The sequence below is a fragment of the Pipistrellus hanaki genome (genome assembly GCF_964339955.1).
Source record: "Pipistrellus hanaki genome assembly, chromosome: 8".
In the NCBI taxonomy this organism is placed as follows: domain Eukaryota; kingdom Metazoa; phylum Chordata; class Mammalia; order Chiroptera; family Vespertilionidae; genus Pipistrellus; species Pipistrellus hanaki.
Genome location: NC_140510.1, coordinates 6,230,168 through 6,257,195, shown reverse-complemented (window position 1 = coordinate 6,257,195; position 27,028 = coordinate 6,230,168). Strand labels below are relative to the sequence as shown.

The 27,028-nt window shown below is 43.4% G+C and overlaps 1 protein-coding gene across 1 annotated transcript in view; it reads right to left on the bottom strand.

Moving 5' to 3' along the window:
• The window catches only part of CNTNAP5 (contactin associated protein family member 5), a 777,193-nt gene that overhangs the window by 571,294 nt on the left and 178,871 nt on the right, over positions 1 to 27,028 (bottom strand). Inside the window, exon 3 of the mRNA XM_084892213.1 lies at positions 8,171 to 8,364. Within this exon, the coding sequence (XP_084748339.1) occupies positions 8,171 to 8,364 (194 nt within the window). The remainder of the gene's footprint in view (positions 1 to 8,170; positions 8,365 to 27,028) is intronic.

The window sequence follows — 27,028 nt, the reverse complement described above, 5'->3', positions numbered from 1 at the left end:
AACATCCAGCACAGTGTTTAACATATAATGAGAGTTTAAAAGACATATGTTGATGGTACTCAATTGTTTACTAAAATTGGGAGGTTAAGAAAATTATATCAAACAGCGATCAATACTCAGGATGTTCTAAGCCAAATCAGAAGAACAAATGTGTATAAATCAGGAACAGCAGGGCATCTCTAGAGATCCTGAGAGTCACTTGAGGATGAAATTGGGGAACTCACGATGGAATGCCCTCACTGACCACATGAGGAGGGCGCAGGGCGTCACCAGGCTTCCCGGGAGAAAAGACTCCAGAGCAGGAACATAGGCCACCATGTCCCACAGGCTGCAGGAGTCTGTGGTGAAGGACTGATGTATTTAGGGAGACGAAACACTTTTAGAAGAGAAAACTATGACTAAATATCCTATCTAATAAAGAGGTAACATGCAAATTGACCATCACTCCAACACACAAGATGGCCCCCTCATGTGGTCAAAGATGACCACCCCCATGTGGACACAAGTTGGCCTCCACAAGATGGTTGGCAGGGGAGGGCAGCTGTGGGCAATTAGGCCAGCAGGGAAGAGCAGTTGTGAGGGACCAGCCTGCAGGGGAGGGCAGTTGGGGGTGACCAGGCCTGCAGGGGAGTACAGTTGGGGGTGACCAGGCCTGCAGGGGAGAACAGTTAGGGAAGACCAGGCCTGTAGAGAAGGACAGTTAGGAGTGACCAGACCAGCAGGGGAGGGCAGTTAGGGGTGACCAGGCCTGCAGGAGAGGGAAGTTGGAGGGGACCACACTTGCAGGGGAGGCAGTTAGGGGCAATCAGGCATGCAGGGAAGGGAAGTTGGGGGTAATCGGGCCAGCAGGGGAGCAGTTAGTTGTCAGTCAGGCTACAGGGGAATGGTTAGGGGGTGATCAGGCTGACAGTCCATTGGGATCAGGCCTAAACGGGCAGTTGAACATCCCTCAACGGGTCCCAGATTGGAGAGGGTACAGGTTGGGCTGAGGGACACACACACCCCCATCCACAAATTTTGTGCACCGGGCCCCTAGTGAGTACATATAAAAGAATTAATATATTTAGAGGGGAGTGATGGCTAGTGAGGGCCTCAAATCAGACTTGTGAGGAGAGGCCCTGCATGTGTGAGGTTGGCTAGGCTGGGTTGGATTTCCACGTTGTTTTAACCCAGGAGGCTATTTTCCTCCTGCAGCAAATGTGTCCTGAGGCCCAGTCTGGGTTGCAACAGCACATTGTATGAGAATACTGGGTCTGCATTCCCAGGCCAGCACTGCTGGCTAAGGTTTCATCAGGTGACTTAGGTGATCAGGTTTTCTAGATCCACAGTATCACTAGTACTTGAGTGAATTGGGCTAGGTTCCTGGACCTTTCTAAGCCTCTTTCTTCTTCCATACCATATAAATGAATCATTAGGATTATTTAGAAGATATTAAAGTATTTCTTTGGTAATCTTACTAAAGTACCTACTCATAGTGAATTTATGCCACAGTTTTGAGTAGCTGACCCACATAATTGAGCATCCAGGGATATACACACCAGAGACATGATCTGGATTCCCTGTAGCCCATTGGATACTATAATCTAAACTGCTCCCATTTTCTTTATAAGTGCCAACCTTGTAAAACACCTTGTTTTAATCAATGGTCTCAACTCTTAAAGATTTTTTTCTCCTCCACAATGTTCCATAATAGTGTGACCCTAGCATCCCTCATGAGTGAGTCTGCCTATGTTATGACATCAGGAATGATTAGAATGGTGCCATCCTATAATGTATGGCCTGATTGTGAATGCCTAAATAAATGAAGCATGGGAGAAATGAGTGAACATATAGATAAATCAGACCACCAATTCTTCATGGTCAATATTGAGGAATTCAGGAACAGTAAATACTTGTCTATTAATAAAACCAGCAAACTGAGTTCACTAGAGTACCTTTGCAAAGGAAAAGGAAAACAAGTTATCCCACAAAGATGGATATGCATTTATCATTTATTATATGAGAATTGACTTAGAAAGCCAAACAGTTATGAAAAAGAGAAATTGAAAAATCCAGGATCTTTGCAGATTTCTTCCAGCTGTTATATTCTCATACCTTCATTTTTAAAAAATGCAGAAGGAGGATTGTAAAAATTACAATTTTTAGGTAATTACAGAAAGTTTCAACATGTTTACATATGTATAGAAGTGGTCGGGGAAGACAAAAGTTTTATCCTATGTGCTCAATGAAGTCCAAAAAACTAAAATCAGTTGACAATGAGGATCTGTTGATCATGTGTAATGTGGCATTGGGGACTCAGGGAAGACTCCGCCATGGCTTCTGCACACTGAGATCCTGTGGTGAAGTTTCTGGTTATAGGAAGTTAAGAGAATTGAGATGCATGCCACCTTACACATCCAAAACACATGGCAAAGGGTGATTGAATCAGGGACTGTGACTTTAAACATTAACTTTGAGATGAGAGAAATACACTTTAGCATCTGGTAGAGCCTATCTTGTGGGTTGAAAAACTTGTAGTTGCTTCTTGCCTGGTCATAAGTTATTAAATTCTTGTGAGTTCATGACTATGCTGTTGTAGCTGAAATGGATGTACACTTTGCCATCAAGGAGAATATTGGAAACAATAAAAATAACATAGTTCTATCTTTATATTCTTAAAATACTTGGCATTAGTAATTTTCCAAGAAAGACTGGGGAGCTGGGTTGCTTAAGAAAAATACAACTAAAATGATCACTGAAGTTGTACTATTGCCTGAAAGAAGGGAGGGAGACTAATATGAGAAGGGGAACAGTTCCTGGATGACTTGTATAAGACCATGAGCATTGTTGGTAAGGTGATTTCACACAAGGGCACCCTATATTAAAACACAAGCACACGTTTGTGAACATTTAGACTGAAAAATACCATAAAATAGAGGCAAGTGCCAATGCACATAGGAAAACGCATTTTAGAACACTTCAAAGTTGTATATAAAAACAAAGGTGGATTGATGGAGGGTTTCAACATTCACAAGGACTCAGGACATAAGATGATTCATGAATACAAGAGAGACAGTGATTCTTTCTCCTGGTATATATTTCAAAATGACAGAGGCCCCAAGTATGGGTGGATTTAATTAGAGAATTAAAGATTCCTTTGTTCCAAATCCATCCATTTTACCATACATCAGCTAAATGGTGCTGCTCAGAGTTAGAGTCTTACTATGTGTAGTGTTTACAAAATCTATGAGGAAGAGACTTTGGGTCTGCTAAGATTCTAAAATTGTTGCTAAGTTTGTCACTGAGACACCTTCACGCCTGAGCATTTAGTAAAGTGAGGGCTGTGGCTTGTTCATAAATCATGACACATCGCTAAGCGCTGCATGGTGGCCTCACTCATGAACATTGCTTTCTGCCAGAGCAGAAACACCACAAATTGGATTTTCAGGGCATGAATATATGCTACTGTACATTTAACAGATATATGTTCAGGATTCTTGTTCCAAAGTGAACTTTGTAAGATCAAATACATCTCTCAAGTCCTGGTAAATTGATACCCATCCTTGGTGCACACTGTAGTGGTATTGTTTGGTAAATCAATCTCAGAGAGCATTCAAATGCCTTATTTTCTAAAAACTGAGCATCTTTAAAAGACCTTGTAAGAGCCTCATTCAAAAGATTCTCCACATCTTTGATACACCATCCCTAATTAAGTCAATATTTGACATTGACATTTTTACTTGTTGACATTTTTTTCCTGAAAAGTTAAACATAGTTTTATAAAAGAACTAGTGGCCTGGTGCATGAATTTGTGCACATTGAAGGAAGTTAATTAGAAGAAATATTTTAATATTGCTATTTGCCCTTTCTCTATAATAGAAGGACAACCAAATTCATGATCAACAATGACACATGCGATTGGGAGCCAGCAAGAGCTTTATATGTATTGCACATGGGTGAGTTAACTTAGCCTTTTATATATACAGGCAATCCTTGGGTTACATTGGACTCAACATACATCATTTTGTGGTTATGTTGCCATCTTCCATATATATATATATATATATATATATATATATATATATTCCATCCTTTTGATATATGTATATATGTGCTTTATTTTTTTATTATTTATTTACCATAAGTAAAGGTCAGGTATTGCTCTTTATTTCATTATTATTATTATTATTTTACTGTTTCACTTCATTACTGCTGTGTATGTGCTCCATGTGAGTGACATAGTTGCTTATGTAGGTGGGTTCTGACGTAAGGCAAAAATCATGTTATATTGCACTGTAGGAATGGATCTCTAATGTAACCTGAGGACCTACTGCATAAAACAGCGTTTTTCAACCGCTGTTCCGCGGCACACTAGTGTGCCGCGAGATGTTGCCTGGTGTGCTGTAGGTGCAGACAAGACAAGAATTTTATAATTTTTCACTATTTTGTTTACTTAATATTTCATAATAAAGTAATTATAAAATACTTTTTTTGTGTTTATTTGATTCCTATTCAAGAGAATTACTTTATATATAGTCAATATAGGCACAGAGTTAAATTTTTTAACATTTTCTAATGGTGGTGTGCCTCGTGATTTTTTTCATGAAACAAGTGTGCCTTTGCCCAAAAAAGGTTGAAAAACACTGGCATAAAATATACTTACTGAATTAGACCTGATTTCTGATTTACCTAAACTTTTTTCAGCCCAGTGAAGCACCCCAACTTATTTTTCAGGTAATTGTTAGCAACATAGCAGTAACTATCAACACAAAGCAGATTATTATTATAGATCATGCAGGGAGAACAAACGGTAAAATATTTTACTGCAGTAGTGTTTGACTATATTCTGCTCAGTGAGAAAACCTGAAGTCATTTTCAAGGTCCACCATTTCTTACTACTTTTCAGTAGGGTCAAGTTTCTAAGCTTATTTAATCTCCATTTTCTAGCTAATGAAAAGAAAATAGAATTCCACCATGTTTCCTATCTACCTACTCCAGAACTTCTGTGAGGATCAAATAAGATAAAGTATGGAAAAAAGCTTCACAGACATTTGATTACAGTGTAAAATGTTTGCATCTGGCTATAAAGCAAGTCATATTCCTGGGCTGAGGAAACTGAAAGGAGGCTAGTTGCTAAGGAAGGGAGGCTGGGTGTTGCTAAGTGACCTCATTACTTGGACGGGCACTTAGCATATCATATATATATATATATATGATATATGTTTCATGCACTGGGCCTCTAATATATATATATTAGAGGCCCAGTGCATGAAAATCATGCTTGGGGGCAGGGGTTCCTCAGCCCAGCCTGTACCCTCTTGAAATACAAGATGCCTCAGGGGATGCCTGACTGCTGGTTTAGGCTAGATCCTTGTGGGATTGGGCCTAAACCAGCAGCCAAACATCCCTCTTGCAATCTGGGATCACTGGCCTGCCTGCCTGCCTGATTGCCCCTAACCATCTCTGCCTCAGCCCCACACCTGGCCTCAGGCAACCAGGACCTGGGTTTCCCTCCCTCTGGCTGGCCATAAGGACAGGGACCCATGCTTCCCTCCCACTGGCCAGCAGCAGGCCCTGGGACCCTGGGTGGTGCCATTTGGGCCCCGGCTTTGTCAGGAAGGATGTTGGGAAGATTTCTCATCTATCCAGTCTAATCTGCATATTACTCTTTTATTAGTATAGATATTTTATTTGACTATCACTCTCATCTTTTTCATGAGGCTTACTGCCGATAAACGCAGTCTTACTTCTAATGTTAAATTTGAAATAAAAAGTAAAAGCCAAAAACTCCCAAGAAAACCAATTCAACAACAATTTGACAGAAATATCAATGAATATTAGCTACAGTTCACTCTTACACATATCTGTGTGCCTGTGAAGTGTCTGAAGTGTCTGAAGTCTCTGAAGAGTGTTCCTGATGCCTGAACAGCTCCCAAGAGTTAGAGCACCTTTCACAACCAGAGGAGGCCACATGATGTTGTAGCTGCTTTTTCTTACAGAGTGGTGCTGACAAAGTTTACATTTGAGATGAGAAAATTATTTGATTTGATAAAAATTTGTAAAGCCATGTATAGTGAAGGAGAAATAGAAAGTATGGTTTCATAATCAAGTCTATTTAGGAGAAATCCTACTGTTGTGTTCTGGCAGCAGCAGTTTCTGGTGCTATGATATTGGGTAGGTGGCTGTTTATAGAAAAATACATAAGTATACATACATATATTTTAGATGTTTGCTTACAGATGTGACCTGTAATTGGTGTTCAGTAGCTGTTAGTTTCCTCAATGTTGCTATAAGTGGATATACATTTTTCCAAATTTGAGCATAACTCATCCTGGTGTTTGTGCCCAATGTCACTGGATTGGACTGTCTCAGATGGAATTGTGAGGACCTGCCACAAGTCCTTTCTCCTCCCACCCTGTGTACCTGAAGGGCTGACCCTGAGGCAATGGGTTCGCCATGCTTTGGGGCATTGTAAGTGACGGGGAGCCAGAGCGGGAGTGACTGCCATACTGCCCACATCCCCCCTGCCTTTCCTCCTCCACCCACCCAGCATCCTGTCTCCAGGTGAAGGCTGAAGGCTGTTTTGAAGGGAAAGCAAGGGACTTTGCCTCCTTTGAAATGTCCTCTGCCTCCAAATCTAGATTCCCCAGTCATGCTTGCAGGCAGTACTTTAAATAACATCAGTTCCACTGTGTGTCCGGCAACAGTAAGCCTGGAGGCAGCAAGGACCTACGTCAGGCCCCATCCTCAAAGTGTCTGAGTTCCTGGGAAGCACAGGTAAGCCAGCGGGCAACGGAGGGCACTGGTCTCAGGAGCTCCGAGTCCGGGAGCTGCTAGTCCTGGCACCACATCTGATCCCGAGGACTGGCTGAATGATACCATTTGATTCTATATAATATGGCACTCCTGGTTTTAAAAAATTAAACAAAAAGTCTCAAAAAATGCACTTCACTGTGAAAACAGCCAGTCTGACTCAAGACACCGAAGGAAATAAACGTCCCACATCTACTTGTCACTCGAAAGCCAACATCAATTCTTAAAAGCGTTCCTTAAAATGGAAGTTATTTCAAACCCAAAACAAAACAAAAACCTGTAAAATGTATGGGAGCTTCAAAATTTAGAAAAACGTAGAATGATTTCCAAAAGTTTAGTTTAAAAATGAAGAAACCCACCATCTCTGTGTGTATTAACACCTAATATTACTAGTGACTGAGAATAGAGATGATTATAATATTCCCGAATTCAGTCTATCACAAATCTTAACCCTCAATTTACCATTGTCTTCCTTTAGAAATAGTGGTGGATGGTCAATCAATTAGTAACAAAGAACAAAAGGTTGATTTTTTTCCCCCCATTGAAGTGGGGACAGCACAGAAAAGCACCCGTGGAAAGCACAGCCTTGGAAGGGAAAGGGAGGGGGTGGCAGCGGGGAGAGCCCTGAGGAGATATAAACAGGAGAGAGTAGCCTATCAATTGCCAAATCTTCACACTGCATGTGCACTAAGAAAAAGATACACGTTTGGTGATGTTCTAAACCAGCGGGGACATAAACTACACAGTGTTCTGTTCAGGGCGTGAGCATCCGAGGCCTCTCTGAGGCTCCCTCTGCCTGTGCCCCCTGCCCACCTCCTGGTCAGGGCCTAGCATTGCCAGGCCCAGAGCCCGGGGATGTTCTTTACTTCCAAGCTGAAGACGGTCTATGAAGAAGAGCAGTTTTTAATGTAAGTTTGTTTTGTAGTTTTCAGCCTCTCAATGCTTCCTAACCATGGGTAAAGGCTGGGCACAGTGGCTCCAATGCTAGCCCAGAAGGCAGGTTCTCGTGCCCAGATTTGGAGGATGAGCAGCTCTGCTCCAACTTTGTCACTGAGTAACTGGGTCACATTCCCACTGACAATCAGACTCTGGTGATGGTTTGTTTTTATAAATGAAAGAAGTGGGGCCCTCTCCGTGAATTACCCTCGACCCCAGAAAAGCAAGAACACACTAATGTTTCTGCAATAGACATCTCCATTTCCTGGGACAGGGAGCCATGCTAGAGAAGGCCTCTATGTGATCTAACCATGTCGGCATGAGCACTCAACAAACAGCTCCTAAGCTTCCCACAATGTGGACACAGGAAAGTGGCAGACAAGATTACTAGCGACCACGATCGCATCCCAGGTTCATTTATCTGGAGAGAAAAGATTCCTACCCAGATGCTGTCTTCCTGCTGGTACTGTTTCCAGTTGTGTCCTGTGTCACTGAACAGGAGGCTGTAGCTCGTCACCCAGTCAGAGCTCCCGTATCTCCCCTGCGTGGCCACTGCGGTGACCTCCACTCTGCCCCCCAGGTCCATCTGGAGCCACTGCTGGGCATTGGAATCTTCCGGGGACCACCCGCCAGCTCCTGGAAGAGGATCAGACAGAGAGGAGTGACATCTCACATCTCACGGCTTTGATTCGCAAAGAGAAATTAAACAGTGTTCAACGAGGACATCTTTACCCCAAACTTATCGTGGCTCTGTGCTAATCCCCTGGCAATTTCTTCACCCTACTGTCAGCCTCATGACTGCCATTATGGAATAAGATTAACAACCAAGCTGAAACTGGTTTGGCTCAATGGATAAAGCATCAGCCTGTGGACTGAAAGGCCCCAGGTTTGATTCTGGTCAAGGGCATATACCCTGGTTGCTGACACATCCCCAGTAGGGGATGTGCAAGAAGCAGCTGATTGATGATTCTCTCTCATTGATGTTTCTAACTCTCTATCCTTCTCTCTTCTTCTCTGTAGAAAATCAATAAAATATATTAAAAAAACAAAAAAAAGATTAACCACCAGTGCTCTTTCCTCCATGCTTCCCTCTCTGTCCTCAGTCATCACAGTTTCCACCTCCTGCATTCCTAGTGAATTTTTACAACCTTTTAGCATGTCTTACATCCTCTGCTTCACTAATACCCCCTTCCTTTTCTTCTTCTCGTTTTCCTTTTAGCCCTCTTTCTCTTTCCTCTGCTCATTTCCCTCAAAATGCATCCTATTTGGAGACCAGGGTTTTCCTGTGGGAAAATCGCTGACTGTGCCTTTGGGAGTTTGTGCTCATTCACCCACCAGAAGCAGCTGGTGCTGGGGAGAGGCTGCAAAGGCAAATGAGGAAGGGATGTGAGAGGACGTGTGCAAGGGGAGAGCACAGTGCAGTGGGAGCACAGCAGGCAGGCTGGCTGAGGAGATAGGGAAGCTGAAGGACAGCGCGTGTGGAGCTGCAGCCTGAGAGAGGTATGGCTGCTTTCTGGGCAAACAGGGCGGGACAAACACTCATTGGAGAGATCAGCTAGAGCCCTGCGGGCAGCTGCACACACCTCAGAGACCCGGCGAGGGCTGCGCTTCTGGACCTGTGTGTGACTCGGGGTGCTGGACACACAAGGGCAGTCTACCATGGGACACACACCGTTGGGCTGAGTTTCTGTGTTTGCCACACTGGAAGTTTGCAGAAAATCCGTGTTAGCTCTTGCTTAGTTGGGAGACCTGTGCCTAAGGTTTCTGTCTCATTCCACACGGGAATAAATAGGTAGCATCCATTTGTACTGACCCCGGAGTTCACAAAACCTCCAAACCCTGAGCTGGAGCAGCAGGACGATGCCCCATGCCATGAGTGGAGGTGTGTGTGTAGGGGGGGCGGGAGGGGCAGGGGCAGCCCTTCTAAGCACCTTCCTCAGGGCATCAGGTCCGGGAGTTAACTGAATTTTATTTAGCGGGGATAGCAATAAATACCATCTTATTTCAGCCTGTGCCATTGACAGTCATTTTAGTGATGCCACAGTCTATTTTCCTGTTATCTTTGGATGAGCCAATTGGACTTCTCCTTGGTAACAAGAAGTTGTGGCAGGCTCTCTCTAAAATCAACAAAAACAAACCCCTGGGTAAGGATTCAAACAAGAGAAGAAAGGATGTGAGAGGAAGAAAGGTGTGCCTCGTGCAGGCCATCAGCCTGGCCCCTCGGCCTCTCCTCCTTGGCTGGGAGCACCGAAGACAGCAGCGTGCTGGGTGACGGCAGAGCCTGGGCACGCGGAGGAGAGCATTCGTTACCGGAACACCTGCCCTCCACCGGGATGCAGTGAGAACTCACAGGCTATGTGAGTTCAGAATGGGTGTGCTGCAGGTCAGCCTCCCTCCACAAGACAGTGCCTGCACAGTGGCAGCAAATGCCCAGCACGTGGCTGAGGAATCCGAGGTCCCACAAGTGCAGAACACTTGGCACTCCCGATTCAAGCAGAACTGTTTGAGACTGCTATGCAACAGGGAAAAGAAACAGCACTGTTTCTAAGAAAGCCCAGAAAATTAATAAGGATGAGAGACAACGGGAAGAGGCATCGAAGGAGCCAGACCCCCCTAGCTCTGCCACAACCTCCATGTGCATGGTCTCCAGTCAACATCCCAACTTCCCAAACTGGCAGGGAAATTTAAGAAGATTTCACATTTGCAAGAAATCCAAAATTACCCTGAAGCTCCTCATTATTTTCGCTTCATCTTTCCATTTCAAGAGGTCTTTCTTCTTAGGCGAAAAAAGTAAAGTTGTATAAAATACATGACAGCAACAGTATTAAAACATGACAAAAACTCTGTATGGTGAATTCTTTTGAGCGGTGAAAAGTGCTCCTTCTAAAAGACTTCTTTGCTTTCTGCAGGTAGTATGTTTGCCAGTATGAGCATGCCTCTCCTTTGCAAACTGAGGTCTCCTTAGCCAATCTTTATGGTTTACTGCACAGACAGTATACGTAGCAGTTTGACAGTTGGTGGTATGATAAAGGGCTTGTGACTTTTTTGAGACTCCTCAAACTTTAACTATTTTTCTTTCACCCCCAGAAATCCAGAGGTAGGCTTCCTAGTTATTCTTTGGAGTGTTTTCCTTCATTTATTCTAATTACTCTTCTCGTAGGCATGTATGCTAAGAATTACGTTGAGAGTGAAACAACAAAAAAATGACAAGGAATTCACCCCACCACCTTCAAAGTATAAAATCACAAAAGGTTGACCAAAACAGACAAACAAATAAAGGGAGAATTGTTGCTAAAACAAAAATTTCTTCAAATTTGTCTAAAGAAAAAAAACACATCTCCCTTTGCCCACAGTAAAAACCTGTTTATTAATCCCCCTAAGATTAACCAGGTGGAATTGTTGCTGTTAGCATTCCTCAGCACATGAAGGATTGGCCAATCCCGGGAGCCTTGGCCTCTGCTCTGAAATGTAGGAATGTCCTCCAAGTTAACTGCCAAGGACTCCGCCCCCTGCTGGGGAAGGGGCTCCCTGCACCACAGCTATGGGAAAGATGCCCAGGATAGCCACAGTTACCATGGCAAACACTTTATTCCTTCTACAGAACAATTAACTTGTTTTAAAAAAGGATAAGAGTAGCCTGAAGGTATTGTTCCCAGTTGCTCTGAGGACACACCATACCCATGCTAGAACTACTCTCTAAACTGGGGTGTACCAAACACACAGGCACCTGTGTTTGGTAAGTTAAAGGTGTTAACTAAGACAGTGTTGACTGTGATCCTGGCTGTCTTATCAGTGGTCATTAACTACAATTCCCATAAACCCTGTGGTTTAAATTTACAGGAACTTAATTGAAATTTAAAGACTCACTTTAATGTTGAAAGAAAAATAATTTCATCTTAGATTTTTGCAGCATTTTTTCAAAAATTGTTTTTCAACAATTTTCAAACATGGGAGATTGAATGATTTGGAGGCTTGATCTAGTTAGTGTATTGCTGACACACCCCAAGCCTCCAAGTCTACATTCCACATGATTAGACTTTCGGGGAAAGATGGTAAAAGGAAATGTTGGACTAAAAATAAGAAGACCTGGTTTCAAGCCCAGCTGTACTCCAGACAGCAGATGAAATAAGAGGTTTTCCAATGGCTCAACCATCAGCAACACCTAGAGAGCTTGTGAAGGCCACACCTGCAAACTCCTTTACCCGACCTTCATAAATGGCTCAGGAGCCTAACCTGAGAACCTGCATGTTCAGAAACGTGCTCAGGACATGCCAGGTGGTTTGGGAAATGCAGGATGAGATAGCTTAATCTAAGGTGTCAGCTCTAATAGATGACTGATAAGCATTTCGTTATTTATTGTAAATGGTCTAAATTAATTAAAGATGCATGGTGTTTTTAATTAATAAAAACAAAAATAAATAACAATATGAAGTTTAAAAGGTTAACATGGTGGTGTGTTTGGGCAGAGAAAAATTGGCTTTATTAAGGGAAGGGGAAAGAGGATGAGAATTCCAAAGGGAAGGGCCACACAGCACCGAGCCATGGGGCCCTGGGTCGGTGATGGCAGCCCGGGAGCTGGAGTTTCATCCTGATGCGCAGTCACTGGGGGGGCCTGAGGCTGAGCTGGGCTGGGAATATGGAGGAAATACATGTGTGCAACCAGGTGCCTCAGGACAGTTTCCATTCCTGACTTGGTCTGAGTCCTGGTGTCCAATGAGTTTTTCCTGGTCTTTTGTTCTGTGGTGGGAAGCTTACAAATGTCCATTAAGGGTTGCATTGCCCTACAATCTTAACATGTCCTTCCTCTTTCTCTTTGTTAGTAGTTATTCTTAATTTTTAACAAACACCTCTGTTCCTATAGCAGCCTGAAATTGTCGCCCATGTATTATTTCATAGAGACTCAGACCAATCTGCTTTGGGGAGCTGCTCTAATCCTGAGCAGGGCAATTAGCAGTATCTAATCCCAATGCAGATTACTTCCTTGTCTTAATTTGGCTATAATCTTCTTCCGGGTCTGGCTCATTTTTTATTTTTCCCAAAGGTTGGGAGCGGTATGCTAAGTGGATTTTATGTGATACTCAGAGCTGAGGACACCTGATGAGTGACTTGGAAGGTAAAAACTGGTCCTGTGGCAGCCACTGCATCACTTGTCTGCTTTTGTTTTTTTTCTGGACCTGGAGCTGAAGGCCTAGATATTATCTTTAGGACAAAAAGGTCAAGGAATCTAAACCCTTTGATTAATGATATGAAAAAATCAAGGGTCCACACTGCATGACTAGTTTTATGCTAGGGTCAAAGAAGCTGAGCCACCTAGCTTCCATCAGGTTTTCGTGCAATTTCTGTAGACTTGGATGAATTCTTAAAGTTGAGGTCCCCAGTGAGGTCTTGCAGTTCCTTCCTTGCCATCTCTAAGGAAAGTTGCCTTTATTCCTTACCTGGAAATTCTAGCATAAAACACATGATCACACAAGGTACAGGGCTTTCTCCAAGGGACTCTTCTTAAGGTTTCTGGTGACAGTCACAGGCAGGCATGTCTCTCTTATATATGACACCCCAGACAAAGTCTTGGTTAATAAAACCACAATTGGAAATTGGTTATATTGAATTCACACAAAGAAACACATTGCCATTATTTATTCATTACAAATTGCCAAATTCTGGAGAGATCAGGTAGGGAGAAAAATATAAAAACCCCTATATTGCTTATGAAGCTATAATATACCAAATTGTACCAGGGAAATAAAAGCAAGCTTTCTTGTATTTGGAAGATTTCCATATAACTAATCTTTTGTTTGTCTTTAAGTTTTGCCAGTATTTTATGTTTCAGTCACTATTTAGAGGTCTATAAATTTTAACTTACTTTAAAAAGATGACCTGCTTAGAAAGCTATAATTTAGAGTAAGTTGGAGTCCTTGTTATGAATCTTTTCAAAGAGTTAACTACCACATTTGCAAATAAATCAGAGCAAAACAATGATAGTCTGTAAATGACAAACTTAAATTATATAATTATAGAGTTGGCCATAAAACAATTGACAAAGAAACTTGCTTTTCTATAAGATATAAAATTTCAAGATGACAATTTTTTAGTAAATAATGCTTATTATGAAACAACATAAAATAACAATATAAAGTTTATATTTTAGATTCAATATATATATATATATATATATATATATATATATATATAACAATATGCAAAATTTTTAAATGTTGCACATGACTTATTGGAAGTATCTATTGCCAGATGCCTCCCATAGGGAACTATTACTCTAAGCTTGTCCGGTGTCACTGACAAGATATCTATTAATTCTGAGAACTTCCTGTTTATACTTGGCTGTGAATAGTTACAAGTTCTTTCCTAGAGGAGACTTAAATTTCTAGAATATTCATTTTAATAAAAATATGTATATTCTTATTTGGCATAGCTTTCCAGGTAATTTTCCAAGCACATTAAATAGGCCTAATTAGTTTTAAAAGTTAGGAGAAAGATGAGTCCTTGAGGTAATTCAAGGCCCATTGGGATAACTCAAAATCATTTCTCTATTAAAAAATGTCTTCTGAAATTTAAACTTTGGGAAGGTTGTCAAAAATATTTAACCAAAAAATTATATTATAAAACTTTTGTAACTCTAAGTAAAACAAATATATAGCTTTATGATCATAACTTTTAAAAATGTTAATTAAATGTATACTAATTTCAATATTAAATATGTTGTCTAGACCATAGGATCCTATTTAATGTATATAAGTATTTAATTTCTGTAGCCCAATAAAACATTATACCATAGTGTTGCCACCTGAAGGCAGAAAACTCATTGCTTTTAACATACAGACACATATTTGAAGACTATACACATGATTTAAACACAACTTCAACAGCTTCAAATTCACTTTGTGTGCCCTAGTCAGTTTGGCTCAGTGGATAGAGTGCTTGCTTGCGGACTGAAGGGTCCCATATTTAGTTCCAGTCAAGGGCATATGCCTGGGTTGTGGGCTCAATCCCCAGCAAGAGGAATGCAAGAGACAGCTGATCAATGATTCTCACTCATCACTGATGTTTCTATCTCTTTCTCATTTTCCCTTCCTCTCTGAAATCAATAAAAAATGACTGACACAATCTTTCCTTTAATTATATAACCCAGAGACTTAGAAATGCATGACTAAAAGTGAGATTGTGAAATGGTAGCCCCGTTTCCCTAGTGAGTGGTCAATCCAGTTTTGGGAGAAAGTTGTCTCGGTGAGTGACCAGAGCAGAGCACACAGTCCCCATGTCTAACAAAAAATGTGGGCTCACCTGTCACATCAAGGCTCTCCCTTAGCTCTGTCCCTTCATAGATGATGTTGTTGGTGGGGCTGTCTGGAGCATTGGCCATTGTGTGGGTGGGTTTTGGTCCAGGGCTCTCCATTCCCTGAGATAGTCCCAATTTCAGTGGACAAACTTGGACAAAAGTGACACAACACTTGAGATGACACGTGGCTTAGAGCTGTTTCTATGGGATGGTTTCCTTGCTCTTTCTCTGCCCTGAAAGTTATTTCTACCAGTAGCTCAGTGGGAGGTCTGGTGCCCTAAGGCTAGTTTTTAATAATATATTTTTTAATGGTCTGGAGCTGTCTGGATAGAATGTATCCCCAACTGATGGACCTTTGACTGACTCAAACAACTTCTTCAACAGGGTTTCTATTTATAACTTTTCTTAAGATTTGGGTGATAATGGGTTCTGATTCTGATAGGAGCAGGGCTGTTATGTTTGTACTTTTGTAGTAAAGAGAGGACTAAGCAGCAGCTACTTTTGGAAAAAAGGGTGAGAAGGCAAAATCAGGTTTTTTTGTGTGTGTGTGGTTTTAGGGGCCTGAAGGTGGTGGCATAAAGGATACAATAGGAGGAGCAGAGCTCTAGGTGATGGTGTTGCTCAAAGAAAGCCTGACAATAGGGAAAAGCCTGGACCATTTACATAAGCAGCAGCAGTATAAATCCAATAAGAAATGGTATTATAATTAAGGGTGCCATTCTGGGGCCAGATCTCCTGATTGTCTAATTTATATTGCAACCATGCTGTATTGCAACAGAAAATGAGGCATTGTGGGTCTAATTTTGTCTCATAAATTGATAGTCTTAAGATTTTTTAGAAGGCACACCAGAGGTGAGTCCTTGGGCAGGGTCAAGATTGAATAGCCCTTGGTCTTACTATAATTAGAACAATTTCTGGAGGGAAAGTCACCTAGTGAGAGGGAGAAACCGGGCCTGCATCCCAGCCTGGCCGCTGCCCATCTTCTGTGTACTGAGGCTTGTTCTACGGGGTGTCTCCCTTCCTAGAAAAGGCTCAGTTCCTGACCCAGAGTACCTCAGTGGCTAGGGATAAAGAAGGGTGTCCCTGCTATTTATACCTTAGATCCCTGAGGCTAGTACCTCAGTGGCTAGGGATAAAGAAGGGTGTCCCTGCTATTTATACCTTAGATCCCTGAGGCTAAGATCAATAGCAGTTAGCATGGTTAGCATATTAATGTGATATTCAGCAAGGCTGCTGTTGGCCAATGGCTGAAGGCAATTCCCTAAACTGATAATCCTTTTACTATTTACCAAACTTTACCTTTGATATGCCTGTATGCATTCCTAAAGGGCAGATGTGTATTCAAGTGAATAAAAGCAGATGGGAATGAGTTTTCAAGGAGCTTCTCAGCTAGAGGGAAGTTTCCACATGGCTCCCCATGCCTTCTACATTCCCATTGCTTGTTTAGTGCATTCGTTTGTGCATGGCCTCTTCTTCAGATCCTGAACCCTCCCTGCAAAATGTTGTGGCACCTAGCAAACTGCTGGTCAGACCCAGTGTTGGGATTCCCAGTGCCTTGTGTGACATGACCAGCCTACAAATGAGCTGTCTGCCCCTGAATGCTGGAATTGGCAAGGCTGAGACTCACAGTGCCCACAATAAAATCCTACAGGGTGTTTGGGGCTGGGGTTTGGATGACTGTGTGCTTTTTTGAAGTGTGCCTCAGTTGCTTGGATGTTTGCTTGCATCCTGAGGCTGCCTAGTATAATCTTGCCCATTCCAAGCCAGTTTATCCAGGCATGGGAGTCTTCTAGTGGCAGCAGTGGTCCTAGTGGCTTTAAGTAGCTGACCCGTGCCTGAAAGTGGTGGCCACATGGGGAGCTAAGAGTTTAGGTCCCTACTGCCCTCTTCCTAAATGAAGGGACTGACTTGATAGTAGGAATCAGGAGGCCTGAAGATCTGGCACTCCTGCCACCACTTGGGAGTGCAGAAGGCCATGTTGTACCCTCTAGGGGTCAAGGTGGGGGGAGGGAAGAAAGTACAGGGATATCCCTGTACTAAAATGAAAGGGAACATGATGGTGTGTGTAGGCAGGTTAAATAGGCATCTCAGTCAGTGGATGAAGAAAACATGACCATTTAAGGGTAGGTGTTGAGGGATGGGGAATCCAAAGAGATGGGCTGCACAGCACTACGCCAAGAGATGACTGGCAGGAAGGTGAGGGGGCTGAGCTGGGCTGGGAATGCAGATGGAATACAGGTGTGTGATTGGGTGCCTCAGGACAGTTTCCATTTCTTGTATGGTCTGATTTCTGGTGTCCAGTCTTTTCCTCCTGTGGCTGGAAGCTTACAAATGGCTTACAAAATCATTTCTGAATCTGAGATGGACAATCTGTTTTAGTTTGATTCCGAACTTCAACCCCAACATGGATGGATTCCTAATGTCAGACTCACGATTGCCAAGCAGGTATGAAATTTGTGAATTCAGAAAAAGGTTCTTCTCACACTCAGGGAGCCCTTGGCTCCTTTTCACCATCTCCCCCTAGAGCCTTGGAGAGTCTATTCCCTCACTCCATTAGCTAATGGTCTTTTCTCCATGCCCAGCACTGCCCTGAGCATGTGGCCAGCACAGCTCATTCATCACCACGGCAGCTCTGCATGGTAGGTATTATTACCAACCATTTCACAGGTGGAAACTGAGGCCAAAATGATTGAGTAGCTTTTTCTAAGATCACTAAGTAGTAAGTGGTAGAATAGGGGGTTCAAATACAGAGAACCAGTACCCAGGAACGCCTAACCACTCACCTATACAGCCTCTGAACAGCAAGGACGGACACTGTCCTGTACTCCTCCCCCCCACCCCCTTAGCAGTTCTGACTAGAATCACAATTCACATTGAAAACTTTTGTTACATCTCATTTGGTTTTCATAGCAATCAGCAATAGTACTTTTAATTTTAATTTACCAGTGAACCCAACAGCCATGAAGGATCAACTAGCACATCCTGATGATATGGTAAGAGAGAGACTGCTCTCCAACCCAGTTCTTCTAAGCCCTTGTCCCTGGAGTTTAAACAGAATCCAGTGTCTTGAATAAGCAGAAAATTACTCAGATGGAAAATTCTAAGAAAGGCTTAACAACAAGAGGCCCAGCTCAGTCTCGGCTCAGCCCTCTTTACCACAACACTTATTCCAACTTCACATGCTAAGGCAAGCTCTAAGCACGAAACAAAATATCTGGTCAAAAATGTCGAAATTCCTTTTCTACACTTATTTCCACTTCTAATTCAGAAAGGGAAATGATAATTGATTGATGTCACACACTGGATATGGGCACAAAATGGATTATATGCAAGTCTCTGCTAAGCGATATTTTACAACCATCATTCAAAACCAGAGTCCATTTAGTACAAGACCAAAGGAAGCTGGGAACAAAGACCACAGATAACACTTTCTCATCTAACCTGTTTGAAGCACACCGCCTGGCCACTTTGTAAACCCTAAAATAAACACTCAGGGGGACAGGTTTCTGAGGCCTGCCCCCCCCCTCCCCCATTACACAAGTCTCAACAGCTACAAGACATTCTCACACGTGATTGGGATGATAGGCTGAATAACAAGCTGCTTCTTTAATTATTAAGGAGTGGTGCCTCTGGAGGCAAAGGTTTGAGATGTCTCAGGCACAAACTACCTTGTGATGTTTGAGAGGCTCCTCATCCATATTTAATGTGTACAGTGTGGGTAACAGTGATAACCATCACAGGCTTGTAGGGCTCAGGGGGCTTCTTGTACTTCTGCTCAGGGCATTCTTATCATCATCAGTAAGAGGCCCTGTGGCAGTGCAAGGACTGAGGAGTCTGAGAAGTTGCTGACTGGCACCTTGAGCATCCTCCTGCTGCTACTGGGCAGGTGCATAAGGCCCGGGCATTGCAGGCTGCTCCTGGCAGGGCTCCTTCACTTCCATCTGCACACTTATTCAGGGACTCAGGAATCTCCTGAGCAAAAAGAAAGTGGGAACTTGACCAAAGGCCCTGTGAGTTTCAAAATAGATAAAAATCAATAGGAAAATTTGGAATTGCCACACTTGAGTCCAGTTAGCAGGAGATGACAAAGGAGCTTATGAGAGGAGGTTCCTGTGAGGAAGGGAAAAGTTTGAGTTTGACTCATGGCTGAGACTTCTTTTGGATTCCCATTTGAGGATAAGTAGTTCACTTAGGAATTGACTCCATAAAGTCAGGTGATGGACAGGAAAAAGAGCCAATCTAGGGTGCATCAGCTAGCCAGCCATTCCAAGGAGGGAATAGTCCTACGGTGTAGGGTGGGCTTTAGGGCTATGCCAGAGCAGGAGAAAATTGGGGTTTTCATACAACAACTCTGCCAGGCATGGCTTGAAGACTGCTGGGTGCAGAGCAGCACTCACACACGAAGAGAAAGCCCTTAGACAGGCAATGGAAGACTGCACTGTTGGGGTGGAAGCATAGTAGGTGTGTTGGGATGTTCCCAGGGCTCCACTCAGGTCCACAGTAGAGGGTGGCATTATCTCCTGGCTGTGGTGTGGCACAGCCTGCCCCTCCTCCAGAGCTTTGCTCCTGTCCAAACAGAAGTCTTCCTGCCTGGGAAGCTGCCCTCCAGAACAAGGAGGGAGCTGCCCAGCCATGGTCTCAAGGTATGACTGGTATTTACGCTGCATCTTGTGTCCAAAATCTTTTGGGATCTGAAGGATGGTGGACTTTAGCTGAGACCACATTTCTTGGGGGCTTTCCCCCTTCCTTTCCTCTGTGTCTCCATAGGCCCCACAAATACTTTGCACAGAAGTCCTATCTCAACTCAGCTTCTAAGATGTCTTGTACTAAAGTGAGGTCTGAGTGGTATGAGCACCAACAGCCTCTGAGACCGTGTGCAGATTCTCCTTGCTTATGGAAGGGAGCTGGGCCATCGCTCTGAGGGTCTGGTGCATGTTACTCGGACAGTTTTGCTGGGACGGCCTGCAACAAGAGTCTTCCCTGTAAAGAGTGGGGTTGCTACGGTTCTCATGGATCAGACAAGATTATCTGGCTGCACATTTCATGGTGCAGAAGTTGCAAGAAGCTAGGGAGGATATTAGGAGTGCATTGGTATAGAAAAATTGAGAGTCCCATCCCAAGGATGACATCTCAAATTCATTCCCCTTAGAGACCAAGGACTAATTCATATGTGCATAAAAGCACCAAGGCATTTTTATAAACAGATGAGAGTCACATGCATAATGCTAGGAAGGTCTCTAGAACTACGTTGTTCAATACAGTAGGGCTCATGTGCCTATTTAATTTAAAATTAATTTAACTTAAATTGAAAATTCAGTTTCTTAGTAGTTGTAGCCATATTTCAACAGCATGTATAACTGGCGGCTTCCCCATCAGCGTGCACAGCTGCATAACATCTGCAGCCCGCAGGGCCTGCTGCTTCTGGCACTGCTCTAGAACCTCCCTGTACAGTGGGGAGGCCAGGCTCCATTCTAACTCGACAAATCAGTATAGTCTAATGCCACCCATCTGCTGCTTGGGCCCGAGGGAATTTTAATGGATGATCTATTCCTGATTTAATGGATATGTAATTATTGAATTCCATCCATGAATAAAGCGGTGTAAAAAATTCAGCAGCAAGATAAGACACTCTTCCTATTTTTAATCATGTAGGAAAAAATAAAAGACGGGGCAATTTGGTTGGCAAGCTGGTGCCTGGTCTAAGTCTAGTGTTGCCTTCTCCTCTGTGACTGTTAAAGTCATTTATCTACTTCTATAAAAATTATATATTTAGTGTCTACTTTATCAAGTATCAAATAAGATAACATAAATGTTTTGCCTATGGGCATAGAATGCTTAAAGCGTAGTGTGTTTGTGTCACTCCAAAAGCTTCATCATATATTTTTATCCAACAAGAAAAACTCTGGCATCAGTCCAACCCCCCATCAGGAAGTTACTCTTTTGACTGGAAGATGTGCAACCTGACAGAGAGAAGGCAGGACATACAGATCAAGAAGGAATTGCAGAAGGCTGTGTTGGTGATCAGCCAGTAAGGTAACCCTTCCTCCCTTTCACTGTGATGGGTTCAGTGGTGGGCACATGGCCAAGCTACGGCGAAGTGACCTGAGGACCTGCTGCTGCTGTGGGACTGGAGGAACTGGACGCTGTAGGTCCTAGTCCTGGGCCCTGAGTCCTGGGAAAGTGCCATTGCTCTAGGCAGCAGTTCTTCAACTTTGGGGCATCACAGTTACTTGGGGAGGCTGGAGAAACAGGGGTTCCTGGGATATGTTTTTGACTTAGGTTGTTGGGATAATCCCAGCCAATACACATTTTCTAAGGATATCCTAGGTAATGATCATCCTTGGGCAGTTCTGAGGAGTCGCCTTTGGATGCTTGAAGAGAAGGCCTAGGAGGCCACGACCATGGCTTTCTTTCCCGGAACACTGCGTTTGGCAGAAGCACAGTTGGGCAGCGTGTTAGCTCCAGTATGAAGTCTACATTGAGAATGGCTTAATGCTCCAGCTCTCATTCAAATGGTTATTTATAACCTTTTTTATAAGAATGGAAAATATGAGACCAAAAGAGAAAAAATGTCACCAAGTAGTTAGCGCAATTAATTAATTAATTATTATATAAATAGAAATATGTACATCTCTTAATCTCTGTATGCCTAGCCTCAAAAATTTAATTTTTTTTCCAAGCTAATGATTCTTTTTAAAGCCAGTGAGTTTTTGTTTCTTAAATGTATGTTTATGCTATTAAAGCTATTCCAAGGGCAATATCGTATTGCTCCGGCATTTTTGTGGAAAAGATTCTTTGAAAACAAGTCCTTAGCAAAACAAATGATAAGGGTTTGTGAATAAAGTCTGGTTTTTGTTTTGTTTTTTATCAATCATATCTATTGATTAGAAAAATAAATTCAAGACATAAGCACCAGATGATATAGAATGTAAGTATGGTCATCATAGTTTGAGACACTGAGAAGGGGCCCCCCAGGAAGGAACCGCCATGGGATGAGCCTTCAAGCTGGATTCCTGGAGAAAGATGAGCTCCTTGTTTATATCAACACCTGTTTGTGGTTCCTTGGGGTTTGTTTTATGTCATCATTGTCACTATGATGGATGCAATAATCCTCACCTCATCTTTATAATGACATTTCACAATGTCTTCAGTGAACACCGCTTTGTGCATGGATTGAATGACTCGATTGAGTAGATCCTCTCAAACAACTACAGGTGAGACAAAGCAAGAGAACCACTCTCACCATGTGATTCAACTGCAGCCTGTTTGCTCCTGGTACCACACCACTGAAGATACAGGAGCCAATCAGTAGACACATATATGCCATTAATTATCCTGCTTTAATGCCATCACTACATCTTTGGGTTATAATGATTTCAGTTAGATACAGTGGACTAGAGAATAAGACCTTGCCTCTGCAAAGTATTACAGTATCAATGGTGATTCACCGAGCAAACATTTTAAAAAGAGCCCATTAGGGAAAAAATGTCAGTATGGCTTGTCAAAAGAAGTGATTAGCTATCAGGAAAAAAAAAAAATAGTAAGGAATGAATTGCACAGACCTATCTACAACTTTTGTTATGCCGAATGTTGATGTTTAGAATTTTCAAGCATTATGTTACAGTGGGCAAAAGGATCTGTGTGTTTCCCCTTCCCTCTCTTAACATCATTCTGCTTTGCACTTACTCTGGCTGAATAGAAAGGGTTATCACATTGGATTTGTCTTCTTTTGAGGCAGGAATCAAGGCTCATGTTCAATCTCATATTTCTATTCTGCATCTCTTTCACACATATCTCATGTGTATCTCTCTCTGCTCCATAGTGTCTTAGTAAGAGAAGAGACCCCGTCCTTCTTTAAATATCCAGGTAAAGAACAATGTTGTCCATAAGCATATCAGGCCACAGTATGGTTTTAGGGACACTGAGGAGGGAAGTGCCCATATCTGTCTTTCTCCCTTGGTGCCTGAACATCCAAGCTTTGTTGTTGTTTTTAATATATTTTATTTTATTTTTTTCAAAAAGGAAGGGATAGAGAGTTAAAAACACTGACAAGAGAGAGACACTGATCAGCTGCCTCCTGCACACCTCCTACTGGAGATGTGCCTGAAACCAAGATACATGCCCTTGACAGGAATTAATCCTGGGAACTTTCAGTCTGCAAGCCGGCACTCTATCCATTGAGCCACACCAGTTAGGGCTAAGCTTTGTTGTTAAAACACTGACAGTGCTAGCAGAAACACCAGCATTATCTGGAAGCGGTGATTGTTATGTCAACAACATTTTTACTCAGCTTAAGATCCCCGGTCAATGTGAATGCAGATATTTGTTCATATGGAGAAGAAGGAATTAAAATCACAGCCACATCTTACTGATAATTAGCTGAGTATCCTTAGCTCCGTGACTTGGCCTCTCTGAGTCTACTTCCTCATCTTTACGAGTGTGGAAAACACCAACTACCTTAGAGTACTAGCCTGGTAAAATGGAGCTAACCTTCCCAGTTTCCAGCAGTTCCTTATTTATAACCCCTTAGCCATGTTTGCTTTCCTCCTGTAAACGATAATATAAAGGCAGCCTCTTTAAAATGGAGCCGCAGTTGCCATGCCAGAGAAACTGCCTTGCACACCTCATGTCTAGAACCTTTGGGATGTCAAAACAGGCCACAGTAACCTATGGACTGCAAATAAGGTAACATTGTCCCCCGAGTACCTACTCCCAAAGATAATGAGGAAGCAGGCTTAGGACTACAGGGCTGGAAATTAAAAACGTTGTTTAGAATTAGCATCACTGCTTTATCTCCTCTGCTCCAATAGGCAGGCCGGTTTCTTCTTTCCCATAGAGACCCTTTGCCTTGTCTCCTAACACGAGTGCTATTTGAATTGCTGCCTGAACCGGTGCTTCATAAATAGCTATTTTTGATCACAAAGAAATGCGTGTCGCCTCTCAGTTTGAAAGACCTTTTATTTTTAGATTAACACTTCCATCTCCCCCCACCACACCCTTCCTCACCCCCCCCCCCCCCCCCCCCGCCCCAAGCTCAAGTAAAAACGTTATGTTGGTGCTCATTGGCTGGGCAGGGCTCTGGATGCTCTAGAACTATGCACCTGGAATTTGAACCAGCAAAGGCAGGGGTTGTTAAAGCTCAGCTCCTGATCCAGCAGATTTGGGGCAGAGGCAAGCTCTGCATTCCCAACAAGCTCCCAGGTAACACCCTGTTCCCAGGCAGGGTCCGTGCTCCTAGGAGAAGGGAAGGGAACTTATGCACAAGGCAATGCAGGAAAGCCAGGGCTGGCGCCTGCCTTCCGGGGCAGCTCAGCAGGCCGGCATAAAGACCAGGTTCTGGAGAGCAGGAGGGCCCTCTGGACACCTCGCTTCATTTTAAGCAGATTAGAGCCCGTCCATGCCCATGCCACGTCTGGCGCAATCCATCCAGATGGGAGACGTGCGCTATTTTTGCAAGCAGGCGCTGGAGTGCTGCCTGTGAAGTGGGATCCCCGGATTGTCACCTAGCTATCTGGAGCAAGCCCCTAGACATCTAATATCATGCTAATTGTGCGAACCCTGATTCCCACGCCTCCCAAGCCACTCTTCATGGAGGGATGGATAATGGCAGCTGAAAGTAACTTGCAAAGACCTTCAGGTGTCCTTGGCTGTTTGCAACCAGTGCTGCCCAAGGGAGGCCAAGGTGTGCATGGATCCTTGCCAAAGGGAGGCCTCAGTTCTAAGTCTCTTCATTAGCCCATGAGCACAGGAAGCTGCAAATGCCTTGACTTAAAAAATCAAATTCTCCATGGCAACCCCATTGTCATGCTGGAAACACATAATCTCAGTTTACACAGGCAGCATCTCAAAAATACATTGAGTGTGGAAGACAAATTAGCATTTCAATGAAGAAAAGGTAAACATAAGTGTTTGCAAAACTACATTTGAGGGGGCTGGGAAAGAGAAGTACGAACCTCCCCTCCCATGGGGCCAGAGATGACTGTTCCTATTTGCTTTTAATCACACAAAGTAACTTACAGCCTTCCTCTCCCTTCCAGCGTGTCTCGCCCTGGCTTCCTGCTGACAGAAAGTGCTTCTTGCAGCCAGCTGGCTCTAAGGCCCAGATCAAAAGCTTTCTTGCCACAAAACAAATCACATTTGACAAAGTCAGATCGCTGCTAAGCCACAACTGTACAGCTGGACCTGGAAGCTATGTGAATGGTGATCTGCCATCCAGTTTAATCTGTTTTGTATCCCCCCCCCAAAAAAAAAAGAAAATAATGAGTTTTCATTGCTTTGTGTGTGGATGAGAGGGGGGCGGAGGGGCATGGGAGTGAGAGAACACAGATTCCACGGGCAAATCCCTCCCGTGGATGAGACAGCAGTGTGGTGCCTACGACCCTGGCTCTGCCCTCCAGCATCCTCCTCGGTGGGGTGGCCCAGACTCTGGGAGCCCTGCCTCAGCTCAGGGGCGGCGCCAGGCGCACCTCCTCCCAGAAAGGTGAGTTTGCACTGACAGAGCTCATTAGACTTGCCTCATTCAGACTTTGAATGTGTTCTTCTTTTCAACTTGTGATTGATCCCTCCCTCTGAAGGGACACATTTACCAGCTGTGCACATTTCTTCCCTGGAATAGGTCAGAGGATGGAAGTGCTTGAGCTCTGAGCACACACTTTCAACGCAGGTCAAAGGTCTGCTGGCTTTTGAAAGTTTGCATTACACCACTTTGATTTTACAAAAGAGCTACATTAGTACCTGTTTATGCCAATGGAAATCAATTCAAGGAGGATTATGTTTCACAACATTCATTAATGGTAATTGTTTCTTTACGCCATTTTTGCCTGTGAAAGATTTCATAGCAACACTCTACTTCCAGAAGGCGGGGGAAACCTGTCTGAGATGCCAGGGGATTCAGCAGCTAATTTTAAAAGGTGCAGGACGTTCATCTCTGTGAAAGCGTTCAGCAGCGAGGAGCTGCAGGGATGCCAGGCAGCACACTCCACTACATCAAGAGGACTTAGCTTCGTGGAGGCCAGGGGGTTGACAATTTGAATTCATCTTGGGCAGAATGCCAAGACATTGCTTAAAACGTGTGCAGAGGCTGGATGACATGACAGATAAAAGCAGGAATTTATAAACTGCTGTGATAAGTGAATGAATGGAGTCCATTAAAAGAAAACTATCTAAAACTTGGAAATCAAAAGAGTACAGTGTGAATTTTCAACGTCATCCCGGGGCAATTTTTAACAAGTTCACTCAGTGATTAGTGAAGTCTCCATGAGAATGTATTTGTCCTTTGGTTATGCTTCTCACTGCTTGATTATACATTAGAAATTGTGAAGTTACAGGTTAACTTAGGTTTGCTCACTAGAAAAGACATAATCCCCAGATTTTATTACCTTGTATCTACCTAGAGTTATTCTAGCACCCATCGGTGTTCTCTCCGTGCCATGGCACTTTTGCCTATGACACAGCGATGGCAATGGCATCTGCATAGAACAGTTGCAAGGTGTAGCTGACACACCTGGAGGCGTTAGAACAGTGAGGCTTGTCACGTGCTGAGCACTGTCAGTCATGGTCACTGGCACCATGCAATAGCAACAGGACTCTTCAGCATGGCATTCGGTGAGGAAGAAACTTCACTCAGGCACACAGCTCAACAAGCATGGCAGCAGCACAGCATGGTGGTGAGACAGCTCAGAGAGTTACAGCTCACGGATCACACACATGGCATGGCTATGGAGCAGCACACTGTGCCAGGCCTTCGGCAGTAGGCCCTACCGTGCAGCTCCTATCCCATTAGACATCTCTGCTCCTCGTCACTCCATCAATGCAGCTTTGATGTTTCAACTCGGCTGTAAAACACAGCCCTCATTGTAGCAGGAATGTGCACTTCTGGAACTACAGGGATTTGACCTATTTAAAGAGAAGTCGCCACCCCAGTCCCTGATTGGTCTGACCTCATGTAAATAGGACTCCCCCCCCCCTCCCCCGCCACTTTGATTGGCCCCAGAAGCACTGCCCTGTTTG